General features: G+C 45.9%; 1 protein-coding gene across 2 annotated transcripts; it reads left to right on the top strand.

The window, feature by feature from the left end:
- The first annotated feature begins 2,806 nt into the window (after positions 1–2,806).
- LOC144133411 (uncharacterized) lies at positions 2,807–16,868 on the top strand. 2 transcript variants are annotated; one of them, XM_077666508.1, is made up of 9 exons: positions 2,807–3,035; positions 4,078–4,152; positions 9,877–10,041; positions 10,129–10,333; positions 10,405–10,490; positions 12,457–12,562; positions 15,687–15,949; positions 16,022–16,211; positions 16,278–16,868. In XM_077666508.1, exons 1-9 carry the CDS (start codon positions 2,830–2,832, stop codon positions 16,386–16,388), a joined length of 1,407 nt encoding a protein of 468 aa, XP_077522634.1. In that variant the 5' UTR covers positions 2,807–2,829; the 3' UTR covers positions 16,389–16,868. The 2 variants fall into 2 exon arrangements, with proteins under 2 accessions (XP_077522634.1, XP_077522629.1); XM_077666503.1 differs by having other exon boundaries at positions 16,022–16,868.
- The last annotated feature ends 3,964 nt before the right edge of the window (positions 16,869–20,832 follow it).

Below are 20,832 nucleotides of genomic sequence, written 5' to 3'. Positions count from 1 at the left end.
GGAATAAATGCTATATTGGTGCCTGGTCTGATTTTGAGACGCACTGTTAACAGCTTTGTATGCTTACTTGCTAATTTTCACTGGGCCATTTTAGCTGTACACAAGCTATAAATTTATCCATTATGTGAAAACTGATATGCTTTATTGGCATGAGCAGTATATTACAAAATGGTTCTTATTATGCAGTCCTTACACAAGGTTTTTGAAGCTGCCTAACACTTTTTGCAAGAACTTTTATGTTGTGGAGTTTTTGGTACTCTTTGATATGAAAATGCTTGAATTGCTGAGTTAGTGACTGGGGTAGCTGCTTTAAATAGCAGTGTCTGTTTTACTTTCGTTGTATTTGTTGAATCTTTGAGTTGTTGTATTTCAAACAAATTTTATTTTTTTGTCTTGGTTGAAACAAGGCTTAATGTTCCTTACTGGGCTGGAGGACCCGAGTTCAATCCCAGCCTCAGTGGCCGCATTTCGATGGAGGCAAAACGCAAAGCTGCCTGTGTGCTGTGGGGCATTAGAGCGCATGAGGAACTCCAGGCCGTCTAAATAGATCTGGAGCCTTCCCCTGCAGCGTCCCTTATAGCCTGTGTGTTACTTGAAAGCGTTAAAACCCACAGTTTTGGTAACGGAGGTTCGGTCATGTAGCTGGAAATTTGCTTGATTGAGACAAGTAAACTCCTGAGTTTACTAAAACCCCTTTAAGGAAATTAGCTCCAACTACTCTCCTCCTTCTTCGCTTTCGGCACGCCTCGATGGTGGCATGCATGAAGGAGCAGACGACCGTTGGCATGTTATGGGAGGAAATGCGTGGGAAACTTTGCTCGATCCTTGTGGAGCTGTTTTTCAGGTGTGATTTTCTTTTTTTCAGTCAGTAACTAGTCCTAAAAGTGTGGAAAAATTGATAAAAGAGTCGTTCTTTAAAGAGGCGGAGAATCTGTATATTCAGAACTCGTGTGGCATGCAAGCAGTGTCTTGATGCGCACGGGGAATGTGATGAAGTGAGCTTAGCTTGAAGCCGTCACTGCGTGAATTGCGTATAGTTGGCACCTTTACGTGTCAGCAATAGAGCCAGAAGTTATTTTGTTGTGCGTGTGAAAGGTTCTGACGGTCTTATGTCGCAATGCTCAGTAACCGGGCTCGATCTGCTTTGGGTCAATGTTGCAGGTGTGTGAAGCTGATGTGCAGTGATTGCAGTATCCTGAGTGACAGGTGTTTTTTACAAGCGTGGATAGTATTTGGAAGAAGCTGTTTAACAACTCACCGGTAGTTTTGTAACACTACCTTTTTTGGAATAGTGTGAGAGAGACAGCAATATATCGGGAAGCAAGAGCTGGCTGACACAACCGGAGAGGGCTTCCGAGAAAAGAAAAAAATTCACCACTAATGCTAGTAGGCGCTATGTCTGTTTCCGTAGCTTGAGGGTGTGTAAAATGATTCGCGTTGAAGGAAAGTTTCACGGTGGAGTAGCTGCCCTTTAACTAAAACGCATCAGGTGTTGAAGATTCTTGAATCTTTATTCGTGTTAACCGCCATGATGCCAGGTATCTGGGTGTGCGTTTTGTTGAATTTTGTAGTAAGGCAAATCAGGCTGCTTAGTTCATTGTAATGGTGTGATAATGCGTTTTTCAAGACAAGAAATGCAGAGTTGCTGCTCCTATGATTGCAGATTTGAACTGCAGATTAGTTATCCAGGATTCGTAGGATGACCCGAAATGTTTCGCAACTGAATGAGGATGGTTACTGATGTCAAACAATAGTAGTGGCAGTGACTCGGCTTACAGTAAAAATAAGTAGTAGAAAGAAACCTGAGCCTGGAGGGGGGCCAGTTGTCCTTTGTAGCCTTTTACGAGTAATGCCTCGCACATATGCGCGACTGTGCAGCAACGCTGTGCCAGCGTATGAACGAGGAGAATTGTGAGACTTGTATAACTGAAAATATGATGCGGTAAATTACGGTGGAGCTGGAAAGACGGTCCACATAAAGTCTGTTTAACGACTGAAGCCAGTCTCTGGTATGAGCATTTTGACAGCTAGATGGCTTTGATGAAGCAAGGTGCGCGCTCATTGAAAACTTCTTTATTAAAAAACACCCAAAAAAGCCCGTATAATGTGTTTCCATACGCAAACACACAAGTTTGAAAGAGCCACTGGCATGCGGATGCCAGATTAAACAAAGAGGGAATGGAAAGCAGTGACACTTCACTAAGCCGTGCCGTTCCTGCCGCATTGAGTCAGCTTGCTCGATCTAATGAAGGTAAACATTTCTCCTTGCGGCGTTGCACTTGCCGATAGTGTACAAAAAGCACACTGTCTTCACCTTCCCAGTTACGACAACCGAAGGCACGGTAGCACAGCACCCCAACCAAGTTCTAGTAGTTTTTTCGCTAAACACTCAGCGTCAGCTGCAGTCCGCTTGCACTTGGAGCATTCAAGTCGCACTGGCACGTGAATGGCGATTGGCACGTGCCGGAGAGAAAAAAAATAAAAAAAGCATGGGCAATGCTCTCATCACCTGCAGAAAACAAAAACACGCACTTCCACATGACAGGAGTTTTGCAAATGGGGGAACTGAGGGGGCTGGAATGACAGGAGGGGGCAAGGAGGAAGCACTAGAGTCTGCAGGGTCAGCGGCAACATCTAATAATGTCGTTACTTTGGAAGGATAGAGGGGTTTAAGCTTACAATTCCTTGTGTTACCACATCAGTGTACACAAGCTTGCATTGCTCAACTTCGTGCAGGGAGTAAGCTTGCACACTTGTTGTCAATGGGAGCGTTACTGACTCTGCATTCTCACGGATGCAGGCCACTCAGCTTTGCGAGTCCACAAAACAATGCAGTGGGACGGTTCCCGGCATGCAGCATCGCAGGCTGACCGTGAGCGCTGCCTCGTCTCTTTTGATACCTGGCCAGAAGAAGTGCAGACTCAGTTTGTTGAGGAGCTGCTTGCACGCATGTCTCACTGCCAACATTCACGCATCAGCACTTTCCTGATGCCGATGCGGCAGCGAGACTTCATCTCCCTACTGCCAAAGAAGGGGTATGTGCTTCTTTGCTCTGCAATACTGGACTTTGTGCAGAAGGGCAGCTGCTGAATTGTTGAACATTGTTAGCAAGCAGAATGTAGCTTTACCATGTCACGTGTCTTGAAGGCTGACTTGAACAGGTTATAGGATTGCCTTGGCATTGTAGCAAAAAGAATGTTTGATGGGAAAAATATATGGTGCTTAGGGCAGGAGAGATTTCACTCTTTTGTTCCTGCTAGCTCTTACTACTGTAATGAGATATGGAGTGGAGGAGAATGGGCAGTGCCAGAAATAGAACATTTTATTTGTGTTGCACAACATTTGGTAATGTCAGTGTTTAGAGTATTCAACTTTGTGCATATTTTATCGCTGCATATTCGTTCAGAGTGCCTTTTATCGTTGCTGTTTACAGCTTTTGTAAGGTGTCCCTCACAGTGTGAAGAAGGTTTCTTGTCTGTTTGGGGTAATTTTGGCTTTCTGAACATTATAATTTTTCCTGCTGGTAGTGACTAGCACGTGTGCCAGTGATTGTGGGTGTGGTCACTTCATCACACTTTTTGCAGCCGCTTATCGCATTTGTGTGTAGCAAACAAGCCGCTAGCCGCAGATAGGATGGCTATGGAAATGTTCAGCATTGAAGTGGTGTTCATGCAGTGCCTGCATCTTTTTGACTTTATACAGATAGTCACTGGTCTGAATATAAGTTCAGCATCTAGCAACAGCTCATAGTACAAGCCCCTTTTTGACACAGAAGTGTTGTTTATAAAAAGTTTTGTGAGGATGCATGTTTGGCAATTAATCATAAGGCCACTTACACTTAAAGTGCATCTTCAGAGTACCTATTTGGGAGAAACTGAAAACAGAATACAAAGTCACTGGAGTAGTTTGTTGCAATCTGTAGCGAAGAGGGATCTACTTCAATTCGTTAGCGCATTGGCTTGGCTCAGAGATTGATATTAGGCGACAATAAGTGAATTGTTGTTGATGCCATGTGGTTGAAAATAAACGTTTTTTAACTTTTCACTTCTAATGTGATATATCTCGTTTCTTGTCCAGGCTAGACCACGTTGCTGAAGCAATTCTGTCTTACTTGGATGCACGCAGCTTGTGTGCTGCTGAGGCAGTATGCAGGTATGGACCCTTTTTCTAAACTCGGGCAGGAATGCCGTGCTCTGTGCACACGTCAGCCAGCTATTAGCGACACAAACTTTCCATTCTTGCTCTTGCTCAAGTTTACAAGATGTGTCATACTGTTTTTCATGTAAGGTACAGTTCATTAGCACATTAAAGGGGCCCGGAACGAATGTGCGGTATTCCTGACATTTGAATTCCGGCGTATGCGTGCCTTTAGCTCTCTCATTGTCACTTTTTGCAAGCTCAAAGGCGGCACCGCCGGCCCCATCGTCGATGCATGTGGGAATTCCCCAGTAGGGGGTGGGGGGTGGGAGGGAGCTTTTTGACCAGTCGGAGCACGCTGCTGACTAGCAGCGGTCATGGTAGCTGCATGACGCCTGAAAGGACTAAACCAAAAGCCATCTCTGAACAGAATTACGCAGGAGTGTGTGACGCAGAAGGGTGCGACCATGATAAGGTTGTCATAAAGGACTCCAACTTTCGCGCTCAACTGTGGGCTCTCCTTCACGTAGAAGTGTATTATTTTGCTCAGGTGTTCATGACGAGAGAATGTAGTGATTGAGCTAATTTATGTACCTCTCCGGAAGGTGTTTCAGAGCCCCTTTAAAGGTGCCATGATAGCATATTTTGGGCTGCACCTATTTACATGTGTGTTTCGAAGGGTTCTGTCTGTTAAGTCGGTTAAAGGGACTGGCAACTGAATTTTAAGCATCCAGTTCTTTTTGACGCAATGGAAGACGTTGTCTATGGTACTCGATTCCACAACTGTTTTGTTAGAAACGCTGTAGATTAATACCAAAATTTTTCGGTCAGTCGATATGCCTGTTTTCTGGTATTCCAATGCTGGAAACCATGATCAAGGAAGGTGATGGCGACAGCACGCCGGCAAAAGCGCTGCACCGAAAACTAACATAAATCTCACCTGTTAGACAATAATTTCACAGGTTAGTAATAGAGCATCGTGTAAGCATATATTTAGATGTTTGTTGATACTCCGCCCAGCAGCGTGACCAGATTTTGTTCGCCGCTGCTCGTGCTTCCTTTGAATGCGGATAGATGGCACCATGCGATGTAGGCTTGTCAAATCGCCGAGTTGCGGCAGCCGTACAGCAGGCGCTGATGGATCGTTTGGTGGCGGTTTGTGTGTGTGTGCGCGCATGTGTGCGTGTTCTTGTTTAAAATGTGAAGACACTTTTAAAAAGCCATATTTTTGATCAAATTCAATTTTTAAAATTTTCTATCATAATTAAGATTAATTCCTCATTGAATGTTAGAGAGATGCAGCCAAAGTTGTAACCCCCTGTTTATCTCGCGAAACTGAAACTAAAGTTTTCCAGGTAAATAAAAACCTAACTTTTTCATTATTAGTAGTTATTTTTCATCTTAATTTTCAAGTTTAGGCTTGTGATTGTTTATTAGCATATATGTCTATTTCTGTTTGCATTTAATAACTAAAACGCTCACAAAAGCAATGCAAGATATTTGGAACAAGTTGGATAGTAATGTCAGGATACCAACCCTTGAAATTTGGTTTGTGTCTGAAATCTGCCTTCTGGTCTACTGGTGCCGCAAAAACAGAAGAAAAAAAGTGAGCGGCCACTCGAGCAAAATCATGAAAAGTTAAGGCGAGCAGGAGCTGAGCTACAAATATAGTGGAGTTTAAACGACTTGCACTTTGGTGTGTGGCATTTGAGTACACACTGTGCGAACAAGACGAGACGTAAGGCACACAACAGGACAGAAAAGGTCTGTCCTTTGTGTGCCTTGTGTACACTTGTGTCCTTTTGTGTACACTGAGCTACGGCGACGGCTGTCCAATCTGCTGCTCTCGTGGGTATTTATGTGTACTGGGTGTAAGCGAACTTTGAGAGTGTTCACCAGCGTCGGTTGGTAGAGCACCGGACGCGATATTCGGAGGTCGTGGGTTCGGATCCCACCGGTGGCACGGTTGTTTTTTCTGCTGCTTTATAAGTAGTTTTCTTTAAGCGATAGATTAATCTAAGTATTATTATCCCACTGATAAGGACGACACATTAATAAAAAAAATAACATTCCCCAATGCACCTTGGTTTCGGTGACTGTTGGCTTCCTTAAGTTTGTCAAACGGGCCCCTCATTTCATTCATCTTGTCTGCTATATATATATATATATATATATATATATATATATATATATATATATATATATATGTGTGTGTGTGTGTGTGTGTGTGTGTGTGTGTGTGTGTGTGTGTGTGTGTGTGTGTGTGTGTGTGTGTGTGTGTGTGTGTGTGTGTGTGTGTGTGTGTGTGTGTGTGTGTGTGTGTGTGTGTGTGTGTGTATATTTATGTAGTTGTGCGATGAACTACAACAATGAAATCGTGCAATTTTTTGCTGCTGCATTTTTCTTCAAAAGATGTCTATACAAGAATCATTGTTATTGGTCATTTCTCTAGTACGCAGTTGCAATTGATGGCATCATAATTATTTTGGTTCATTGCACAGCTACTGTCTTTAAGTGTATAACAGCAACAACAATTTGACTTCTGCTGAACCAAATTTAATTGTGACTGCTGGTATCAGATGTATATTTTGTACATTTTTTAGAATAACAATAAAACAAATACTGTTTTACCTGTTTTGACATTTTGATTAGGATAATACCGTCTTTCTTAAAGGGAAGCTGAAGCGGTTTTCAAATCGCATGAAACGCTGTGGTTGGGAAGAAAGGACCTTGAAAATCATGTGTGTAAAATGTTTCCCGATTCCATCCGTGAACAGAGCTGCAATCGCTTCTTAAAAACCCGCCGCCGGCACGCCCTTGTCGCTTCCGGAAGCGCCGGGTGGGGGGACGGCAGAGACGGAGAACTGGCGGAAGTGGCGCCATTCACGGAGAGTCGGCCGGCCGTCCGGCTCCGCTTGCTTCGCTGCGGCCCGCGCTTTACGGAACCACAGATCAATGTAATCTTCTGCCAGTGGCGTTTACTTTCTCTCGTTCGGGCGTTCCCTGCAATGCTTGAAGCCTGTATATTAACCAGTTTTGGCATGGTACTTCTTTCGAACAGCGCTCAGCACACAGCGTGGTAGAATCCGTCGGTTGTTCTCCCCAAGCCTCTCCCACGTTAACCAGACAATCTGGTGGCACGCAGCATGCCGAAGCTGCCTGCACAAAATATGTGCATCAATATTTCTCTTTTCGTTATATTACTTTCTTACCTGTTTGTAAACGGCTTGCCTTTTCCAGCTGGTTGACATCCATGCTGAGCTAAGGCCACTTCCAGCACTGTCTTTGAGGCACACAGTCTTCAACTCTTTGAGCTCGTTACGCACTGTGTGCCTTTTGGCTTTTTCCTTATTGCTTCCACCTCGCGGCAGCACAAGCAATTCTCTTCATCTTTCAGCACATGCAGCTGCACCTAACTGAACAAAAAACCGATTATATAAGCCTAGTATACTTGAGGAAAGCAAACATTTGCATTAATGAGCGCTTGGTCATGGCTGACGATCAACAATGGCGCCAGAATTCATGCAAATTTGTCCTTGAGTCAGAACGGCAAAGTTGTCGAGCCGCGGTGCGCATATATCTGCCACAAGCAATTCGGCCGGTTATCTCGACACGCAACAGCAGCAACTATGTCTCGCAACACACTAGTTTTGATGAGCACCACTGCGAGCTCCGAACCGCGCAGCCATAATTATTGCTCAAAAGCGTGTTCAGCATGCAAAAAAAAAAACAACGTACGGGGGTAAGTGCAGAAGAGTCATGGTTGAACAGTAGCCCGAACATGCGACAGAAGGAAAGCGCACACGGGAGCTTCCCCCCGGAGCCTCGTCTCATCGCGCTGCAGTACAGCAGTGAACCCACTACAACTCATTCAGTTGGCATTCTTTTGTTGTTCTAAAAGGCCTTCGGGAGTAATTAGGCAAGTAACTATAAATAAATGAACAAACAAATGCTTTACCTCGCGTGACTCGTGTAAGCTTGCAGGTGATCTGAATTAGATCATGTTTAGAGGCGTTACAAGAAGTTGGTGGCTAGGTTTTATGCAGCAGCGGTACACAAAAACGTTTCGGCGCAATTTACTTTTTTTATTGCCATTTGAACCTACACAAAAAATATGCACGCGCATGCAACTACGCAAAACATACGTATCAGTCGAGATTTGGTTCTCTTGATATACCATGGTAGGACGTGAAAGGCCCATACTGGGTTAACGAAATTTCCGGCTTGCAGGCGCCGCCATGCGGTGGCTTCTCTATTACTTAGCTTCTTATCAGGCGGTGGCACCAGTTTTCTGTTTAGTCTGTATAGTTCTCAACGATTTCGGAATAGCTTTGAGCGCGCTCGTTCAGGTTCCGACAGTCCGGCGGTTCCACAGTTACCCGGAAGCAGAGAATATGGGAATGCGTCGACCCCGGAGTCGACGAAGATATTGACAGCAGAGAAAGCTGGGAAGCCCTGCTGCGCAGAGAAGAACCCGCTCGGCAGAAACAAGCCAATCCGCCTGGCGGCTGATGCCGCGAAGGGATAAAATCTCTTTGTTAACCTTTAGTCACGAAGGCTCGGGCCCCCGCCCTCCAGGCCTGTGTGCCGAGGGCGGTGAGTAGTAAGGCTCCTTCATTTCCGGCGGAAATAAGAGCTGTCATCCCCCCATCCATCCAGTCGAGATTTCCAACACGTGAAAATGTAGCGACTTGACTTTCGCTGCTGGCGCACTCCGCGGCGTCGTTGGTTCCGCCGTGTTCTGAAGCTGCTAATGGCTCGAACATGTATGGCGAAAGTCCAAACTGTTCAACACTGCTTGATTTATCCATAATTTCTAAAACGTAGCCAGCTGAAGCAACGCGCTACGCAGCAACGCCGTCGGTGCCGGCCGGAGATCCCCGTGGATGACGTCATGACGGTCCCGGCCAATCGCGGGCAAGAGCCTCGTTCGCTCGGCGCCCTGAGGCGATGGGGCGCGTTTTCTTCTAAAAAACAACTTTTTGTGTGTATTTCCGCTCTTTTTGAATGAGATATTCTTTTTCAGCGGACAAAAAGCTATAAAATGACGTAGAGAACTCATTTTTTTCGAAAAGTGCTTCAGCTTCCCTTTAACACCGACATATTATTTTGTTTTCTGCGCTATTAAACAAAAATTCAGAAACTTGCTCTCATATAGCGAAGGGGCAATTGTTTGTGGTGGCAACATATACCACGTCTACGCCTACGCTGGTCACGTCTACGCTGGTCGAAAATGAATTTTCTGTCGAATATATGATCTTCTCAGCAATGCTTGTGTTTACTTTAGTTTGAAATATAGAATTTTTCTACTCCACAGCGTCCAAAATGTTGGTTCTGAATATGTGTACATTTCGATGAGGTGCCTGGCGGTTCCTCAGTAGTCCGAAATATTCTGCAAGTTCGAAAAATCAGTCAGCTACTGTATCAGCTCTTTGCAGTGCGCTTAATATTTGAAAACTTTCGAAAGCGCTGAAAAAGGGGATACGAAGAGAAAGACACGAAGGACAAGCGCTACTATCAACTGAAATTTATTGGAAAAAAACACAAGGTTAAATGTTACGCTTAATATTCTTGACGCTGCTTTTAGTGGCCATGGTTGAATTTGAGTGTGTGGTTTTTAGATTAAAGGAGAGATCAGCGCATCCAGTAGCACCAATTATTGTGTTCTACAATGTATTGCCACAAAATGTTCGTGATTGAGCTGCTTAGTATCTGATGAGGGCTGGCATGTCTTCTCAGGGAATGGCGCCGCGTGGTAGCCGAGGGAGGTCTTTGGCGCAAGCTGATGGAACGACGAGTCTCGACGGACCCTCTTTGGCGTGGTCTAGCGGAGAGGCGGGGCTTGGTGCAGTACCTCTTCAAGCCACCACCAGGCGAGCCCCATCCTGACCACATGTTCTACAGGTGGGAGCAGCAGATGGATCTTATGTGTTCCTGTTTGTGAAAAGTGACGCACATTCGTAACCTGCTGTCTTTTTTCATGATTCTTAGGCGTCTATACCCACGCATTATCCAAGACATTGAGAGCATCGAGAACAACTGGAGGTTTGGAAGGCACAACCTCCAACGCATCAACTGCCGCTCTGAGAATTCCAAGGGTGTCTACTGCCTGCAGTATGATGACACTAAGATTGTCTCTGGCCTGCGAGATAACACAATTAAGATATGGGACAGGGCGTCCTTGCAGTGTGTCAAGGTGAGCAAGCGTCTATTTGGGTATCTTGTATTGCAGGTGGTTTGAGCTTTTTTATGTCTGTGTGTTTGCAGGTGCTGACAGGTCACACAGGCGCTGTGCTGTGTCTGCAGTATGATGACAAGGTCATCATCTCTGGGTCATATGATTCTACTGTCCGGTAAGACATTTGCAGTCTTTGTTAACACTGTTACTGAAAATAAGTCTCCAGTGATGTGCATTAGGGTTGGAAAAATAGAAAAAAATTTGTATATACCATAACTCCTGTATTTTCTGTTAGTCACCCATATTGAGATGCATAAATATGTAATAATTTCTTTGGAGCCAGCGGAGATATAAGCATTATAAAAGGGCATTGAATATGAAATATAAAAACTGAACAATGCTCATAATGAATAAGCAACAAAATAACATTAGAACATTCGTCTGCAAGGACAGAACATAAGTTTTTCTGGCATTAGAGAGACCACGAGACCTGGAAAGATTACACAAAATAAAGGACTTATGTTACCATTGATTGTAAATGAAACTGGGCTAAACGCTTACAAGGTATTTTCTGAAATCATGCCAATATATTAACTTAAATGCAACCAGATGCACTCAGTTCGAAGCCGAATTAGTGGCCATTACTTTTTTCACACATTATCAAGTAATGGTAACAGAATGAAATATTGTTTGCATTCAGCTTATAAGTTATAACACTGTCCTAAAAAACACTTTAGTTTACTTTATGCTGCAGTAGAATAGTGAACTACACTGAAATAAGAAAGGTTTTGCCATCATTTGCAGTGTAAAATATAGTGAAGTGACTTTTTTTATTGTAGTATCTTATTCTAATTGCATGTCTGACTCCAATGTTTCGAAAATTTTAGGAAACATTAACCGGATAGGTACACATTGTTAATTCTTACCACTAGACCAGATTTTGCTGGTTTCTTGCACATGTAGTTCTGTAAAACTTGCTGGCTAACAGGCTGGAAAGCTACTTGATGAAAAACATGCCTACTTCAGCTGGAATTTCCATCTGGCTGAGTTTCAAAGCGTTTCTGCCTGGTGGTTTATAATTTGATTTGGTTTATGTGTAAAGTTTTGAGTTTTTGGGTGTGATTATCTTGTTCATGACACCTACATGAGTCTGGCATAATGCAAACTGCCACTTGGCCTTATGACACACTGTTATCCTCAAGCTTCCTATTTTTTGAGTGCTTAAGGGGCTCTGAAAGGGGCTGATGTTGTCCTTTGATGGTGTTACTAAGCTTATTGAGAGGTTTTTCTTGATGATGTTCATTGTAAGCCACTGTAGATACACCAGCTTCCTAACCATCTTCCTGTGATGTTAAAGCTCGCCACTGTACGAATATCCTACAGCAAAAAATTTTAGCAATGCGCATTGTAGCGTGTTTCCCTATTTATTCTCTTGTCACTCTTTGCATGCTAGGAGGCTGGCGGCGCAACGCAGCTTACTGGTCACTGCCATGGTAGCTGTGTGACATTTGGAAGAATTAACTGATAGTCATCCCATAACCTGCGTACGGAACAGTGCGAAATGGAGAAGGGAACAAGCATGAAAAATTCAAGGGCTTGTCAACTTTGATGCGAATTGTGGGTCCTGTGCTGAGTGTAGAAATATTATTTGGCTCAGGTGTTCATGACAACACAGTGCAGTGATTGAGCGAGTTTACGCATTCTCCTCAGGTGTTTCAGAGCCCCCTTTAAGGCTAATTAAAAGCAAAGGGGCCTATAGAGCTCTGAGGTTCTGGATAAAAGCATTTTATCATTTTGCATGTAGTACTAAAGACAAAGAAAATGTATTTTTAGACTCTCCTGTGCTATTTACGACCCACCCCAAATTGGGTTCTTGTGCTGCAGAGTGCGACACTTCCAGTTCCAGAGCTGCCTTGTATAGGTGATTTTTCTGGCTTCTTGCACTACTCTGATATGCTCAAGCCTCCTTTCACCCTTGTCATGACTAAGGCTTTGTACTGTTCTTTTACCCGGCGCTTGTTGCTTCTCTTTGCCTTGTTTAATTGCTGCTGCTCCGCATTTGGTTCCCACGCATGAAGATTGTGTAACTGAAGAGCTTCAGCTTTTGTGCAGTCTGTCTTATAATCTCTGCCGTGTTTCAGTGTCTGGGATGTGAAGACAGGCGAGATGGTGAACACCCTGATCCACCATCGTGAGGCTGTGCTGCATTTGCGCTTCAAATATGACATGATGGTCACCTGCTCTAAAGTAAGCAACACATCTTTGTGATAAGCCTTATATCAGCCTTCAAAGCCTAGTAGCTATTCTCAATGCACTAGTTGCCGCCGCGGTGGCTCGGTGGTTATGGCGCTCGACTGCTGACCCGAGAGACGCGGGTTCGACCCCGGCCGCAGTGATCGAATTTCGATGGAGGAGAAATTCTAGAGGCCTGTGTACTGTGCGATGTCAGAGCACGTTAAAGAACCCTAAGTGGTCGAAATTTCCGGAGCCGTTCACTACGGCGTCCCTCATAGCCTGAGTCGCTTTGGGACGTAACACCCCGTAAACCAAACCAATCAATGCATTAGTTGTCCAGTGATAAGGCTGCAGCTGCTTCATCACACCATTAGCTGCAATGTTTCATTGTTTATTAAACTGAAAGCTATAAAAATGTGACACATGATAGATGTATATTTTAGCTGCCAATGTTTTGTAGCGAAAGCTACATTGGCCATGAACTTGCAGTTTCACCGTGCTCGCATTCCAATTGTGGTCGCACCGAACCACGTGACCAACCACATAACTGGTCACGTGACCAACCGCGTGACGAACCACATGACGTTGAGCGGACCACAAGCCTGTAGCTACGGTAGTCTTGAAAGTTAGGGCGATGTAGCTGGTGAGGTAGAAAGACCCAACACGGACAGAGTTTAAAGCCCGCAGGTACTGGATTACGAATTTGATGAAAAGGCGTGGACTTTTGTTTCGCAGTTGAGCAGACACCTGCCAGAAAGGCGGTTAGGTGGTGGCACCATTTATTTCATCGTGACATCACAGTGGTTGCTTTAAAGGTTGGTTGTTCCAAAGTGAGAACAAGATCCTTTCTTTTATCGAAGCATAGAAAAACTGATGTGTGTTAAGTCTAATGTGTTAGAATTGAGTAAATACTAGGGGTGTGGGGATAGTACTTTTCCGAAGCGAAATCGAATAAGAATAATGTAGTTAACACCGAATCGTATTCAACTTGAATATGAATCAAATATTTGTATGATTATTCGCTACTTATGCGAATATACGTACAAAAAAGTTCATTTGGAATGGCGCAGTACTAGAAGCAACGCTATAATTGATGGAATTAAAACTGTAGCTGTTGAAAGTCTCAACAGGATCTCCACTATCGGGCACTAAACACGAAGTCAGTAATTACCTCTGTGAATGTCATGTCATGTGCATCAAAAAGTCGGCAGAGACGCTTAATACTACTTACGTGTGAGAAGGCGCAAACCTGTTTGCTCATTTCGTGCACGCAATTGCAGCGTGCTGTGGCGAGATGTAACCTGATGCCACGCAGCTGGCAATTCTACCTCTGCATGACTCCTCAAAGCCGCTGCTGTCACGCCGTCGCACCGGTTCTGATCCGTGCACTAACTTTGTGATGGATGTTGCCACGTTCTGCGCCCCCTCCCCCACTTTCTGCTGCATCTGGTTGCATTCGGATGTGCCGACCGTCTGCATGAGGTTATTGTCGACTTGACATTTATAGATCCCTGTGAGTCCTGATACCACTCCTCGCACAGTGGTGCAGCGGTTAAGCGGTGCGCCACAGCCCTTCGATGGCAGGTGCTGCCACTGGTGGGGTTTGTGTGATCCAGATTACTCTTCATGAGCAACCTGGCTTGAACAATCATTAATTTAACTACCACTTGCCAGGTTGTATGAGGATGCCATATTTTAAGGATTCCCTTGAGTGTTAACTCATATACGCACAAACAGGCGGGTTTTCGCTCAGTAGGGCGAATAAGGCTTACGCCTTAAAAATTGCCATTTACCAAAGTAGCGCCATATCTTAGTTGATGAGAGAGATGTGAGTTATGAGCCATGGTCTCCACTATCGGACGTGAAGGCAGACTTTGCTGAACATGGCTCTGCCCTACAGTGTTGCCAAGTCCTGGAGGCCATATGCATGAACATGAACACCACCACGCCAATGGACCGCATGACAGCTCTGATTGCACAAATCAATTGTGTCAGCGTGCTGTGCGGCATAGGAATGGGTGCTGCTTTTGAAACGGCCGTCAAAGAAAGCTGCTGCGTGCCCGATTCCAACTTCGTGCTTTTTATTCAAAAACTATTAGAAAACTTCAGTTCATAATCGCTTCATTTCGAATAGTGTTTAATGTACACTATGTGATTCGGTTTGAGAAGGTAACGGAAGAATATTTGATTTGCTATTAGAAAATTTCGAATATTCACACACCCCTAGTAAATGTGGTAGCTGCTGTGTGGCCTGTATACTGTAATTGGCACACAGGAACATTTGTGTGCATATTTGTACTTGTTTCATTGTTGTATTCACTGCAGGTTGGTTTATGGCCTGGGGAGAGCCAGCAAATCTACCATTGCCTCTTAGTACGCAGTGGGATGTGAGAAGATCACATGTTATTAGGCATTAACTAGCACATTTTGGGCGACATTAAAGGGCCAGTTCTTAGAGACGAAGAAGAAAAAAATAGGTATTCTTGGGAAAAGCCTCCTTGGTAGTGTAGTGGTTATGGCACTGAGCTGCTGGCCTGAAAGATGCAGGTTTGATCCCGGCCATAGCAGTTGCAACTCTGTGGATGCGAAATTCTAGATGCCTATGTCCTGTGCGATGTTAGTGCACGTCAAAGAACCTCAAGTGACCGAAATAATCTGGAGCCCTTAACTTCGTCATCCCAATAGCCTGATTCGCTTTTGGGTTCCCATAACATCATGAACATCAAAGGAAAGTCGGGCAAGATCTCGAATCTTGCTGTTTATGGCGAGCAGAGTCCAAAAAAATTAGCAGGGATAATTTTTCCCTCCTTCGAGCATTGTCACAGAATCTCGTTCATACAGTTTTAAACTGCCTAATCTAAAAAAAATGTGAGTCTGAATGAGGTACAGACATTTATTGACAATTTAACATCACGAAAATGTAGCTTATCATTTCTTGGCACAATGTATGAACAGCCCCTTTTCTAGTGCTCGCAGAATTCAGAATAATTTGTGCTGGCTTTAGCATGGGAAAAACTATAACATGCCCGGTTTGTCAACGACAGTGGCGAAAGTTGCCGGGATCACTCCCTTGTTTTCGGATGCTTTGCACCAATGCATGTTTTATGAAGCCCTCAATTGGAATTGCTTTTTACAGGACCACTCCATTGCTGTCTGGGACATGGTGACCCCTCGTGAGATCAACTTGCGGCGAGTGCTTGTTGGCCATCGGGCTGCAGTGAATGTGGTGGACTTCGATGAACGTTATGTGGTGTCTGCCTCGGCAGATCGCACCATCAAAGTTTGGGGGACACCAAACTGTGAGTTTGTACGGACCCTCAATGGGCACAAGCGTGGAATTGCCTGCCTGCAGTATCGAGACAGGCTGGTGGTATCTGGCAGCTCAGACAATACAATTAGGTGAGGAGCTCGGTAATAGTTTATTCTGTCTTGTGTCTCGGTAAAGAACTATTTGTACTGTCTACTTTTCAGGCTCTGGGACATTGAATGTGGCGCCTGCCTGCGAGTGCTTGAAGGCCACGAAGAACTAGTGCGCTGCATCCGCTTTGACACTAAGCGCATAGTGTCGGGTGCCTATGATGGCGAGATCAAAGTTTGGGACCTAGCTGCAGCCCTGGACCCTCGGGCACCAGCAGGAACTCTCTGCCTACGCACTCTTGTGGTAAGGGCAGTTTGTTGGTGCTCTCAGCCCTGCCTGTTTCTAATTGCCTCTATGTCTGCCTCTCAGGCGCACAGTGGCCGAGTGTTTCGGCTGCAGTTCGACGACTTTCAAATTGTGTCATCGTCTGGGGATGACACCATCCTCATCTGGGACTTCATGCTTGCACCTGCCGTCTGAGGCTGCTTCATCTCCCCTGCCGCCCCGCACCTACACTTCTGTGAACAAGTGACATCCGCCATCCCCAGGAGAAGGCGACTCCTGGGGGCCTGGTTGCTTCTTGACTGGACCCTTCAGCCAAGCCTGGTGCCTCTGGTTGTCCATGTGAAGATTTTGGGTGTTAAGTGGGCTGTCCTCCAATAAACCAGGTCGGCTTCCTCTTTGTGTTGTTTGTCATGGTTATGACTCTGTTCCTGCCAGCCTCGGTTAAGGCACCGAGGAAGCTCTTTCTAATGCTGAACACGTGGGATCGGACTTTTTGCTTTGTGATAGTTCCATGACTGGTTTGGTGCTGGCCTGATGTGGACAGCTGGGTGTTGTGTGAAGCAGCAAGCAAAGTACCATCGTTGGTCCCATTGAGGCTTGGAGCTTACTGACAGAGATGCTGTCCTTGATGGTGTTCATTGTAGGCCACTGTAGATACAGCAGCTTCCTAACCATCTGGCTGCTGCTGCTGCTGCTGCTGCCGCCGCCGCCGCCGCCGCCGCCGCTGCTGCTGCTGCTGCCGCCGCTGCTGCCGCCGCCGCCGCCGCCGCTGCCACCGCCGCCGCCGCTGCCGCCGCCGCCGCCGCTGCTGCCGCTGCCGCTGCCGCCGCCGCCGCTGCTGCCGCTGCCGCCGCCGCCGCTGCTGCCGCTGCCGCCGCTGCCGCTGCCGCTGCCGCTGCCGCCGCCGCCGCCGCTGCCGCTGCCGCTGCCGCCGCCGCCGCCGCTGCCGCTGCCGCCGCCAGCGCTGCTGCTTCTTCTTCTTCTTCTTCTTCTTCTTCTTCTTCTTCTTCTTCTTCTTCTTCTTCTTCTTCTTCTTCTTCTTCTTCTTCTTCTTCTTCTTCTTCTTCTTCTAGCAGACAACACTTGCTCAACCATCGACCGCAGCGACGCGGTGGCAGGAACAGCGGCAAGCCGCCTCCCCCCTTGGGCGCGACGAGGAGTTTCGAAACCGAAATACATCTATAAACGTTGGCTGCCGCAGTTGAAATCGCATGTATTTTAAATCGAGCACGCAGCGGAAATCGCCCAAAATCACAACGTTACGTCCTCCAAGAAAATACACATCTAGATCTTTAAAGAATTAGTTTACCAATTTAGAATGCGCAGGTGCATAGATGAAAATAATTCTCGGGCGAAGTGCGTTAAACGTGTAGTCGAACGCCAGCACGCGTGCAAGCGCATCGTAGGTAACCACTGACATCCACTAGGTGGATGGACGCCGCATCGGGTGCCCGAAAGTGAAGCCACCGGACTGCATGTCCCGGAAGTCAGCTTTTGGCAGTGCACGAAATCGGACCTCAGCACGGGTTTTCTGTTTAAGTTTTGGTTTTCCACTTCGCGCCTTATATTTTCGACGCTCTCTCCTTTTTCAATGAAAATGCCTACCTCTTGCGCCGTCAACTGCATGAGGAGAGCGGCAAAGTCCACGGGAAAGACGTTTCAAAAATAAGGGTCCATTGCATCGCTACGGGACGACACCAGCAGACGACAGAACGTCGCTACACACAGTACTTACGGAGCCTCGTCTCCTCAGCTCTGTGTCGTCCCGGGTGTCTAACGTCGTCAACTCTCCTCTTTGTTGTGATGAACTTGTCGCGCTCTACTCCCAAGTTATGCCATCAGTGAAGGATAAATTTAAGAAAGAATAGGTGGGAACCTTCATAAGGCAGCCAAATTTGCAGTGACCATTTTACCGAATAATGTTTAGACCTAACCGGAGCGAGGGCGAGGCCACAATCTTGTGAGGTGCCGTCGGTATTCTGGTGAGTCACATTAGCACGTCCAAAAGGTATATCGGTTCTGCTTTTTCGACGGAGTGTATCAAGTACTGTTTCGTACTGTAGCAAATTATGCCTGAATGTGGTTTTATTCGGGATGCTTGGTGCAGTTGACTTTATTCTGGATGCTTGGTGCAGTTGACTTCTAACAGCGCTCGTAACATGCCCTGCAGCATTCGTCTTTCTCGTCAATCGTTTCTCTCATGCTGTGTAGATAAAACGTGGCTGTGCTGTAATGTTTAGACTAAAAGCACGCCTGGAAGGTAAATGACACACTAAAGCGATAAACATCACCTGCCTATGATGAGAAGCGGCATCGTCCGCCAAAAAACCGAAACTGAAACATCGGTAGCTGTATAAGGATGAGTGTCAGGCCTTTTTTAAGATGACCTAGACTCATCGTCATTCCACTATTTGTCCTAATTACGATCGGAAGACATGAACCAGATCAGAAAATAGTGTTCAATGCATGTACCCCTTTGCCGCGGCATGGTGAGACATGCATGCCTGTTTTTTTTCGGTTTCTATGAAATTACAGGGTTCTCCAAACAATGCACAGATTTCTCGCGTTGAGCTCGCTTATTACTTTGATATTACAGTGGACGTTACACGAAAACAACGCGAAAAACTGAGAACGGAAGGGCGAAAGACGCGACTTTTTGCATTGAAACTCACTGCAGACACCGAACTTCCGGTGGCTTCACTTGAGCCCACTTCGGAAAGCGAGAATGCGGCATCCAGCCACTTAGTAGAGATCAGTGTAGGTAACATGATGGTCTCGTAGGATTATGCGGTTCAGAGCAAGAACGCCAACGCCACTAGAACGCGTGCTGGAGTACGAAGATAAAGAATATGTGCCAAGAGGGTACCGACGAGAACACCGCTGATAAATCTCTTCTATGCCGTATATCTTACCTCATGCTGTCGCAGTCAGCGCTACAACATTTGAAGGCTGAGGTGGCACTCTAGGTATTTTATTTTAGCCTGGCTGTAAGAAATTCATTTTTGACCCATCGGCAGAAGTGCACTTCATGTCTTGCATCAAACTGTTAATAAGAATTCGCCAACAGCAGACCGACGCCTTAGCGTTTCGCCTCCATCGAAGCAAACGCTAAGGCGCCCGTTTGCTGTGCGATGTCAGCCCTCCACTACGGCACCTCCTTCTTCCCTTCTTCTTTCACTCCCTCCTTTATCTCTTCCCTTACGGCGCAGTTCAGGTGTCGGCCGATATGTGAGACAGATACTGCGCTATTTCCTTTCCCCCAAAACCAGTTTTCAGCTCGGAACCCCCTGCAATGTAGGTTTGTGAAAGGTGGACCATGATATCTGATGCGTGATTTAATATCTGCTGCGGGTCCTTGAACCCAAGATACTAAATTTATTTTTGTAATATGGTGGAGTGCTTGGCTTGAAGCACTCTGGCATGGGTCGGCCTGGTATTATTGCACTGTCTCCTGGATCGGCCCGGGGCGCATTATGTAGTGCCATTTTTATCTATCTTTGCTCTCCTATCCATTAAAACTCCTACTTTCAGCACGCGGCAGCGAGCATGGCTCGGCTTGAACCAGTAGGCAGGCCCGTCCACTTTCCTTTTCATTTTCCTATCAGCAACAGCAACAGGTGGAGCTTCATTGTCCTCTCCATAGTTTTTTTTCAATTTCCTACACACCCGCCGCGGTGGATCAGTGGTTAGGGCGCTCGACTATTGATCCGGAGTTCCCGGGTTCGAACCCGACCGCGGCAGCTGTGTTTTTGTGGAGGAAAATCGCGAAGGCGCCCTTATGCTGTGCGATGTCAGTGCACGTTAAAGATCCCCAGGTGGTAGAAATTATTCCGGAGCCCTCCACTATGGCACCTCTTTCTTCCTTTCTTCTTTCACTCCCTCCCTTATCCCTTCCCTTACGGCGTGGTTCAGGTGTCCAACGATATATGAGACAGATACAGCGCCATTTTCTTTCCCCAAAAACCAATTATTATTATTATTATTACATGTTTCGAGTGCCCACCGAGAATTGAGACAGTTACTGCGCTTTTTCTGCCCTCATAACAATCGCGAGGCGAAGGCTAGCAATTGTGTATGGTTTGCTCGTGATGCGCGTGGGGATGCAAAGCCTATGAAAACCCATGTCTCGCGCTATGAATGCGGACAGGGCGTACATTAATAAAACCAGTGTTGGCGGTAACGCGTTACAAGTAACGGCGTTACAGGTAACGCGTTACTTTTTTCGGTAACTTCGTAACGCACTCGTTACCATTTGGGACCTGTAAAGGCTAACGTACTTACATTAACATTTTTCGGTAACGTGAGGTGTCACGTTACTAGTTACTTTTTGTTCCGGTTCTCACCCACTACGTTCCCTTTTTCTAAAAAAAGCGCAGAACACCTAAAGTGATGTTGCAAAAAAACACACAGGTGCTGTCGACGACCTTTGTCGCGGCTCGCATTCATGCCAGAAAACACCTGCCCTTCACGACGCACCCAACTAAAAAAAAGACACAAAAGCCGTAAAGCACGAAACACGTGCACGAACACGCATTCACACACTGGCCTTCGCCTACCTCCCCGTCCCGAAAAACTCACACAATTCTCTAAAGAGTGGAAGCATGCCGAGCATTCTGGAACATCACATTTTTCAGAATTA

This window comes from Amblyomma americanum, chromosome 1, assembly GCF_052857255.1.
Source record: "Amblyomma americanum isolate KBUSLIRL-KWMA chromosome 1, ASM5285725v1, whole genome shotgun sequence".
In the NCBI taxonomy this organism is placed as follows: domain Eukaryota; kingdom Metazoa; phylum Arthropoda; class Arachnida; order Ixodida; family Ixodidae; genus Amblyomma; species Amblyomma americanum.
Note: the sequence above shows the minus strand (reverse complement) of the source record. Positions and strands in the feature narration are given on the sequence as shown.

Bases quoted from the DNA above. Each gene is read 5' to 3' on its own strand.
- LOC144133411 (XM_077666503.1), top strand. From the start codon at position 2,830: ATGCAGTGGGACGGTTCCCGGCATGCAGCATCGCAGGCTGACCGTGAG. The intron at 10,042-10,128 runs GTGGGAGCAGCA...CATGATTCTTAG, and splicing joins CCTGACCACATGTTCTACAG to GCGTCTATACCCACGCATTA. The intron at 10,491-12,456 runs GTAAGACATTTG...GCCGTGTTTCAG, and splicing joins TCATATGATTCTACTGTCCG to TGTCTGGGATGTGAAGACAG.